Source organism: Charadrius vociferus, unplaced genomic scaffold, assembly GCF_000708025.1.
Source record: "Charadrius vociferus isolate BGI_N301 unplaced genomic scaffold, ASM70802v2 scaffold529, whole genome shotgun sequence".
Taxonomy (NCBI): domain Eukaryota; kingdom Metazoa; phylum Chordata; class Aves; order Charadriiformes; family Charadriidae; genus Charadrius; species Charadrius vociferus.
In genome coordinates, this window is record NW_009650172.1 from 901,818 (window position 1) to 911,251 (window position 9,434).

The following is a 9,434-nucleotide window of genomic DNA, read 5'->3' on the forward strand; positions in this document are numbered from 1 at the left end:
AGGACGCACGTTGTGCTGAACCTCTCTTTCCTCCTAACCCCCACCCAGACCCAAACAGCGGGAAGCTTCCCTTTCCTATCTCCCCACTGCTGAGGCTCTTCCTATGCTACGTGCACCTTTCCATACCCCTTGGCCTTACCCTGGCAGTGCTGCAGGCAGCCAGGAGTGAGCCCTCAGCACAGCTGGCTCTAGAGCCAACACAGACTAGCAACACACCCTCTTTCCACCACTGTCCTCCCTCTATAACAACAGCCAGTTCTGGATGGTCTTCGGGAAGCCGCTACAGCCAAGTCTGCACTAAAAGCCAAGCTGGTGTCTCTTCCCTGCTGTGCCATAGAATAGAATCGGTTTTGTTGGAAGAGACCTTTAAGATCATCAAGTCCAACTGTTAACCTAACACTGCCAAGCTACCACTAAATCATGTCCCTCGGCCCTACATCTAGACGTCTTTTAAATACCTCCAGGGATGGCGACCCAACCACTTCCCTGGGCAGCCTGTTCCAATGGAGCCAGCGAGCAGACATGTTCTCTTGCATGCTCCCTGCCCATGCTGAGGTTCCTTGAACCTTCCCACAGCAGCTGTGGCTGCCTTATGAAGTACCCTCCAGAAGCAGGGACCGTCCCAGCCCACAGCAGGCTTTTGGTAGACACGACTGGGAGCCCAGCTTCACCCTTCACCACCAGGAGCCAAGTGCCCATTAGTCCAACTTTAGCACTGCCTCATCCCCAGCCCCACCAAAGCTGTCACCCTTCCTCACCCAAGGAGGGATGGACCACTCACACCAGACACCCAGGAAACCCTCGCCATGTCCCAAACCTGCCCTGGAGTGACATGGAGACACCAGAGAGCTTTGCAGGGGGGCCAGTGGACCTACCGTGCCAGATGCCAGCTGCGGTGAGCAGCAGGAGGAGAGCAGGACCCATGTCCCCAGGGACCGCGGTGCCCCCAGTGTGGAACGTGGATGTGGCTGAAAGATCCTCCCAAGCAGCGGGCACCTCTCCTCGTGGGCACCGTCCCCAGCACTCCCTCGGCAGGAGCTTCTCCTTTCTGAGTTGACCACAAGTTAAGAAATTCCCTTTTTTTGTTTGTTTTTGAAACAGGAGGGGGGAAAAAAAAAAAAAAAGAAAGTGATGCTTTGAGACGTCACTAGTGACAAACCCCCTTTGCAGAGGTGGGGCCATGCACACACCCCAACGGAGGCCCACCCTCCAACCCCAGAGAGGGGTTCAGCCCCAGACCGCTCCCCAGGGCTGGAAGGGGCCACTGCACCATGCCAGTGCTCAGGACAATCCCAATCTGCCACAGCTACTGCTGCCCAAACCCCCAGGGACTGCTGCACACTTGCTTGGGGACACAAAGAGCCAGGCTGGGACCTGCCTGGATGGCAGGGGACTCCACTTTACCTCAGTGGGACATGTTTTACCTCTGGGCTGGTTGCTCTTGCTGGCTTCAGGTCCTGAGGACCCACACAGGAACATGGCTGATTCCTTCACAACAGACCCACAAAGGTGGTTCAGCCCAGGGCAGCTCTCAGGTGGGAAAAGGCCTGTGAAGATGACAAATTATTATTTTTTTTTAACCAGGACCATGATTCCTGTGCAGACATGAGTCCTGTGGCCTCACAGGATCACCTTCAAGCCCTGCTCCAGCACCATGCAGAGGCAGAATTGAGTCCAACCAGCTGTAGGCTCACCTTCACTGCCCTCCCCATGCTGGGATCCAGCCTGCAGACCCTTCCCTCTCCCCAGCTGGGCTGGGGGACACACAAGGACTCCAGTTCTCTTCCTCACCCCATATCTCCAAGCCTGTTGTTCACAGCAACCCTGTCACCAGCAGGCACCCACAGGGCTAAAGCAAGGACCCACCACCCCCAGGAGCCCATTCCACCTACTCCTCCTGCCTTGCTGGTGGGGAGGCTTTTTGAAGCTGTTTTCTAACGGACAACCTGGCAAGCACCTGGGAGCAGTAATTAGGCCCTTGGTCAACCCTCCCATGGACTGTGCCTCTTCTAAAACAGGGGGTGAGGGCAGGTTTGAAGCAAGACAGCTCTCCCAGGGATGCTCAAGTCAGCAAGATGTTAGCAGGTCAAGACACAGGGTGCCCCTTGCTCTCTGCTCTACCTCTGGATAACCTCACGCTGCAGCAGAAGTTCATGACAGTTCACAGCAGCCCTGGGGTGGGAAGTTATGGCCACCACCTGACAGTGCTGGGAAGCACAGGGGAGGAAGGTCCTGCCTGGGGCTAGCTGGAGGGCTTTGCCTTAGCTGCACCCAGCTGCAGCCCCGTCAGCAGGGAGGTGACAGGGACACCGGCTGTGAAACGTGGGCAGAAAGAGATGGGCTTTTCCACAATGTCTGCGCAGAGGTGGTTGTTGAATCTGCACCTGCAACGCAAAGATGCCAGGCAGAGGAGTGCCCCTCATGCCTCCGCAAACCAGAGGGGAACGGGCTTCTCCAAAGGGGGTAATTAGAGAGGTACCAGCAAGACAAGGTCTCGGGGCCAAGAGATGAGAGCATGGCTGACTCTGCTGGAGATGACTAAGAGTCATGGGAGTGTGGAGAGACCTCTTGGTTTTGGCCAGAAGGATGGCTGGAGAGCATGAGGGAGCACAGAGAGAAGGAAAGGCAGGTTTGGGCCAGAGAAGATTTCCTCTCAGCAGTTTTTCCTGGCAGGGGAAGAAGAACATGAAGTAGAGCAGCGTGGTGCGCTGGGGAGCTCCTGCCCAGAGCTGGGGGGCTGTCGAGCGGCTGGGCCGCAGGAGATGTCTGCCTGATTATTCTTTCCTCCTTTCGAGCCAAAGGGGCTTTTTAAAGGATGTTTGTTTCCCTCCTTCTTCTTTTTAAGTTTGGTCGTGTTTTTTTTCCAGGAACAAATGCCAGCTCAGAGAGAACTGACTCACCAGCGTGAACAAGTATTAAACCAGACAGTTTTAATACAGAGAAGGGAAACAATCTCTCAGCCTCCCTTCTTCTCTTTGAGGAGGCCCCTTGCAAAGTGCCTCTGATGGCAGTGGTCCACAGGTGAGAAGTCAGAGCCTGTACACACGGGTCCCCAAGCTGGGCTGGGCACACCTGGGGATACTCGGTGGGACGAGCTGTCTGCTGGGGTTCCTCCCCCACTGGTGGCCATCTCTTCCTGCATGCAGGCTGCACCCCAGACCTGCGATTGCCAGCAGCAGCTCAGCCGCAGGAGCGCTGCTGAGGCTCACGTGCCCAAGAAGCTCTGAGCAAGGGGCAGGGATGCTCTCGGAGGAGCTGCAGCCTTACTTTGTGTCACTTGACGCCCAGGGATGTCTGTGGAGGCCCTGATGGCCAGGAAGGTGTGCTGGGAGATGGCACGAGACTTGCTCAGTGCCTGGCTGGCCGCAGGCTGGCTGTGGAGGGGGCAGTGGAAGCTACTGTAAGCCCTGGTTGGAAGCACTGGAAGCTCAGTCTTGTTTTCCAGACTGGGACCATTCCAGCCCTACAGGACCCCCGCGCTGAGTACAGCTGGCCATGGTGTCATGCCTGCCTGAACTGCCCGGCAGCAGTCTGGGGATGCATGTGAAACACCCGTGTCCCGAGTCAGCTTTTGGTACCCAAACAGCTAAAACCCCTGGTTGCAGCAGGCCAGGGTTTGTCTCTGCAGTCTGAGTTTCTCTGCTTCCCTGAGCTCTTCCACAAGGTGCCTGTCTCATCGCTGGAGAGGAGACATTTTTTGGGGTGGGGAAAATGCCCTGCTGGCGCTCCCCATGTCTGCCTACCCATTCCCAGCCCCGTGATTCCTCCTCGGTGCATCCCAACACGCAAAAGGCCTGCCAGGCAGGGATGGGGCAGTGGGAGCCAGCTGGGTTCAGGGCTGAGGTCTACCAATTCCTCCTCCCTGCTTCCCCCCAAGCCTTTGCTGCAGCCTCTCTGGAGATGAGGTGGTTTTTTGTTTTTTTTTCCCCTGCTGATTCAGCTCCTGGAGAAAAATGCCCTGTCTGCCTGTCGTGGCTGTGCCGTGCCAGGTGACTCAGAGCATATCTGGGGAGAATCAGCCTGAGTTGGTCAGGGAGCCTGCAAACCTCCTCCCTGGCAAACTGAGCAAGGACAGGAACCCAGGACAGGCCATGCTGGAGAGAGGAGCGTTGCTGGGACTCAGACCTGTCTCCTCCTGCAGCCAGTGCCTTGAGCCTTTGTGTACAGAACGGAATTCCAGGAGCTGAGGGAGGCACAACCGCTGCCAGCAGACACTTGCACCGGGGCTGCACCGTGCAGCCTGAAAACAGGGTCCACATCGGTATGTTTGAACCTCAGTTCAAAATCCCCTCTTCGCAGCAACCCCGGCCTTTCCAAGCGTGTGGCTCAGAGCTGGCGGCAAACAGCTCCGCTCAGCAGCCTGGGGTCATTTTCAGGAGAAGCAGTTTCATTGGAGCCACAGAGAGGAGAAAACTTTGGGCTGGACTCGGGAGATGGCTTTCTCTCGTGGGGCTAGGGGACCCCGGCACTTCTGGAGAGGTGACTGGGGGACAGGGATGGGAGCAGGAGGAAGGCGGGGTGACATATGGACCCACGAGTGGTGGTGTGGGAAGCCAGTATTTTGGGGTTGCATCTTCAAAGGGTATCAAGTGAATTCTGCATCCCAGAGGGAAGGGAGGAGAACCCAGCTTGGAGGAGAGCCGGACATGGGGAGCCCTGCGCACTTCAGTGTGGTTCCTGATGGTGCCCTGGCCCATTGCTACCTCCTGTCTCTCCCACTGCCCTGAGATATTAAACTATGTGGAAAAATCAATGGCGCTGTGGTGTCTCCCATCTCCTTCAGCCCAGCACTCTTCAGTCTGGCAGCTCCTGCATCCCTGCCCTGATCTGAGCACAGACCCGAGATGCTCCAAGGAGCACGTCAAGCCCTTCTTGGGGGCTGGTGGCCCTAACCTCAGGCACTGGGGATACACATGGCAACTGTTCCCAGCGTCCTTCCCTCTACCCACCTCCTCCCACTGCAACACGACCCACAAGCTGGCCAGTTACCAGAGGAACGGGGCAGATCCTGCCCTGTTCGCAGCCCTTTTTCCTTACCATGTTTCTGGGCTCAGCTGTTGCCTTGCTGTGCTTCCCTCTGCCTGGCTCCCAGCTTGGCCTTCGTTAAGCGTTGGGGTCATGCACAGCGTATTAACGCGCTTAGCCTTCACCCACGACATGGTTAAGCCGTATTCCCAGCCCCATCTGAGTGGGAGCAAGCAAAACCAGGAGAACAGAGGAAGAGGTGGAACTTTGCAAAAAGAAAAACACCTTTATTTTTAAACTCTTTCTTTAAAAATGTATTTGTAAAAGTTTACAGCATAAAAATAATATCTCATGGCTATAGATGTGACATAGTACAAATCCTACAAATACATCTGTAAACCTAGGAAAATGTTAACTCTTTGGTACCTTAGTCTGAACTCTGTTTTTTCCGTTGCCCTCAGGATGGTTTCTGACAGACAGCACGGAGGCAGGTGCTGCTTCTGTTCAGAGGTGCTGCAGAGTAACAGCGTGGTGCCAGCAAGCCAGCAGGAGGGGGAGAGGCAGAGGGCACACTTTGGGCAAGCTCTGCAGTTCTGCTGCGATCCACGAAGGAGGAAAGGACAGGAACGATGGGATGCTGAAAGCCTCCCAGCATGAGTTGGCTTCCCTGCTTCCTCCCACCCCTGCAAGAGTCATCTCTCCAAAGAGCCGCTAGAGGTACACTGGAGCAGTTCCCCTGTCTTTGACAGAGCCAACCGGATCCATCTTGGCACGTCACAGAGACTTCAGCCCCTTGGGTGAAACGTGGGAATTATGCTGGGAGCCCAGTTACCCATGTGCTGGCCCACGAAATCTGTTTTTTTTAACAATACCTGGCCTGCCCTGGGCAAGTCCTGCAGACGGCATGGTGTCCCCACCGTTACAGTCAGCCCTTGCTGCTCAGCATGCAGGCAGGGCTGGGGTCTGCTACGGGAAGGACCTATGCATGGCCCAGGAGATGCCCGACGCCCAGTGAGGACCTGCAGCTGCCCTGGCTGCTCTCTGCCTGTGCAACCACCCGGGGCAAAGGCTGCCAGAAGGCTACTGAGGGCCACCAAAGTGCAACCTTCACGTTCTCCGAGTGGGAGCACAGCCAGACTGCGTCCGAGCTCCCTGGGGCTGGCTTGGCAGCCCACTGGTCTCCTGTCCATGCGGAAGACCCCGTGATTTGCACTGTGGCCACCCCGATCCTGGGATCTGAGCTAAGCACTGAGCCCCATCAGAGCCCTTCCTCGCGCCTGTGCATTGGAGCACTGGGTTTGCCTCCTTAGCGCGTTAACTGACATCCCATTTTAGAAAAAGCCCCCCAAAAGAAGACCATCTGTGAAATCCCCTTCTCCAGATCTGCCCAGCTTTACACAGGCCCAGCTTCCCCACAGCCAAAACCTAACCTACCACCCGGGTACCCTGTGTTTGTGGTGCTGTCTCTTCCCCAGCCCAGAGCCCAGACTGGGAAGAAGGGGAAGAGCTGTTTCTCACATCTGGCTGACTTCCTCCTGGCTGCACATCTGCACTGCACTTCTGCCTCCCGTCCCCGTAGGGTTCTGCCGCGGTCCCCCTGCCATTGTCCCCAGAGACAATGGAGTTACAAGTAAAGTCCGCTGTGCTCTAGATTTCTTAACACGACACAAACAAACACTAAACGTGACACTCTCACTTAAAAAAATAACAACACGCTCAAACCGAGAAGGACAAAAGGATTAAAACCTGCGCACACATCAGTCTGAGAAGCATCTTAAATGTGGAAAGAGACACCGGAGTGTCGCATTAGTTTCTGGGATACACTTCAGTATGTATGAAATAGTGACTGGCAATAGGATTATGCATATATTGGTGCTGATAACAATGTAACAGCAGTAGAGTAAAATATAATCTACAAATAAAAGATATTGCACTAGAGATGGGCCCAAGCTGTGGCATGTGTCCCTTTTGGGGGGACTCAGTTTGGGTCCACCTCTAAACACAAACCCACACCCAAACAAAAATACTGATCATCGAAACCAAAAACCTGGAGGGACTGGTTCCCTTCAGAGTCTCACCGGTGAAATTATGGCTACGAAACTGACAGGCCCAGAACAACCGACCGTTTCTCCTGGCCCTCACCCGCCGGGGCACGTGGGGACTGGGATGTCAGCAGCAGAGAGAGAGGATGCAGGGGGCTGGAGCTCCATCCCCGAGCGGAGAGAGCTTCTCTGGGGGGATGCTGTAAGCCTCAGCCCTGCCAAGCCCTCTCTTCAAGGGGAGTTGCAGGGATGCTTAGCGAAACGTGTTGGCTTTGCCCAGCTGCCAGCCTGCCCCTGGCTGAGAACTTCTGCTCGCTGCAGCGGGTGTGCGCGCCCTCGCTGCGTGGTGATGGGAATAGTTGAGTAAGGACAGGAAAGTACCGCAAAGTGCAAGACTTGCCCCTTGCAACCATGGGGCCAAAGGCAAATATTTGGTCATATCTCTCTGGAGTGGAGAACGGTACCATCTTACAAAAAGTCTGGCGTACCTACTTTAGGGAGGAAAAGGGAGGTGGGGTTAGCACCCCGTCAGCTGCCAGAACCGGTTTTGATGCAAAGAATAATTGCAATAAATCTGCAAATGGGACAAAATGCAATAGGCATCCAAGTGTAGCTAATGCCCCGCTAATAGAACGGGATACCCGGTTCCCCCAACAGGGAGAAGAAACAGATCTCCTCTTTCAGGACTGTGGAAACTATTTGATAGTGGGAAATTAGTAATTTAGTTAGTAATTAACCTGTACAAGATGGACTTTAGTACAGGATTTGTGAAATAAATAAGCAAATGGCCAAAAGGAGGATGAGAAGGGGTTAGTTGATGGGGAAATCTTTGGGCTGAACGGAGGTAGTAAAAGAAGCTCTCTAGCTCTTGATGCTAGAAGTATTTAATAATTTTATTAGTCAGTCCAGCCCAAAAATAACAGTTTGTTAACAAAATGTGCTGATGACCCAATGTCTGGGACAGCAGGGAGTATCTTGGTTAGAAACGCTGGAAGAGTAGAAAGACGTAGGTGCTTAGATTGGTCAGAGGATGACTCCAAACAACCAGTATGCTGTGGCTGGGAAAAGGCCAACATTTTCCAAAGCTACACCAGGCAAGCCAAATCCAGTGCAGACCAGAACTATTAATGCCCTGTGTGAGGTCTAGATTTGACCTCACCTGGAGTCCTGGGTACTTCTGGTCGCCTTTGATAGAGAAGGACAAATTAAAAATGGGGCTGGTGCAGACAGGGGCTATTAGGATGACCTGATGTGCCATCCTATGGGCTCAAGTTGCAGTGACATGGATCCTACCAAGCACCTTACATGTTAGAAAAATAAAGTGGTCTGACCCCAAGGATCTCATAAGTTGCTGCTTCTCCGTGGTTAGGATCATTTTATGAACTGTGGCCACAGAACATGGGTCCTTCATTACAGGCAAGAGGAACAGAGCATGGAAAAACAGTTGTCATTCACAGTGTGTTTCCTACGGATGGTGGGGAATCTGACCACATGGGCTGAAAATATACTCCACCAGCTGCCAATAAAAGTGCTGTTTCTTATGTTCACATTTTACCAAGGACATCAGCCCACAAAACATCTACTCCTCTTTTAGCTGCACAAACGGCAGCAATGCAACGATAGACAACTTAAACCAGAAGCTGTTTTGCTGGGGACTTCTGGCAGAAGTTTCATGTTCAAAGAAAAAATAATTCTCAGTGGCTCTGAGGTGGCAGAAGCCCAGCGAGATGCCGATTGAACTTCTGAATTTGTAAACCTGCCTGTGCGGTTTTTGTGGGGTGCACAGAGAGATGTGCACGAATAGGGCAATGAAGGGGTTAATGGGAGTGGGGGGCATGCAGCGAACAGAGCTCTGTGCAAGGCGAAACTTCTCTTTTCAGAAAAAAACACACCACCCTGCTAGTTTCTATGGTCTCAGAGCTGTAGTTTTGGGGGTTTAGCTTTCATCTGTGCAGAGGTGGGGTTCACCACTGATTTCAAAAGCCTGGTGGTCCTCCTGCTTTGAGTCTCCTTGTTCAAGTGGCAGCCGAGAGCACAAGAAGCCCCAGGCCTGCCTGTGAGAAGCAAGAAGGCGAGAAGCAGGAGGAAGGTCTCTGCCCTTTTGTTCTTCAAAACGCTTTTCAGGAGAGAAGAGTTCTTGATTCCTCTTGCTCTGTTTGGTTCTCCACGACACTTCATTCACAGCCCTGCAACGCTGCAAGTGGCTGTGCTTGGCCCCTGGAAAGTGGCAGGGGGTGAGACACAGTTCAGCTGTGCCCAAACAACTTTCCAGCCCCTCTCCCTCTCTCTCTTTTGTGACATCCCTGGGTTGGTGTTCTGGCATCCTTATTGCTCCCCGTAGTCTTGCTATGACTCAGGAAGGACCGGTGAGACCTCCTGTCCTGAGGAAGGCTGTTTGGGTGAACAGTCTATCAAAAGGGAGCCCTT

The 9,434-nt window shown here is 53.9% G+C and overlaps 1 protein-coding gene across 1 annotated transcript in view; it reads right to left on the reverse strand.

Annotated features, from left to right (window-relative positions):
- The window catches only part of CSF1R (colony stimulating factor 1 receptor), a 20,160-nt gene extending 19,236 nt beyond the window's left edge, over positions 1-924 (reverse strand). Inside the window, exon 1 of the mRNA XM_009892583.1 lies at positions 876-924. Within this exon, the coding sequence (XP_009890885.1) occupies positions 876-924 (49 nt within the window). The remainder of the gene's footprint in view (positions 1-875) is intronic.
- Positions 925-9,434: the final 8,510 nt, after the last annotated feature.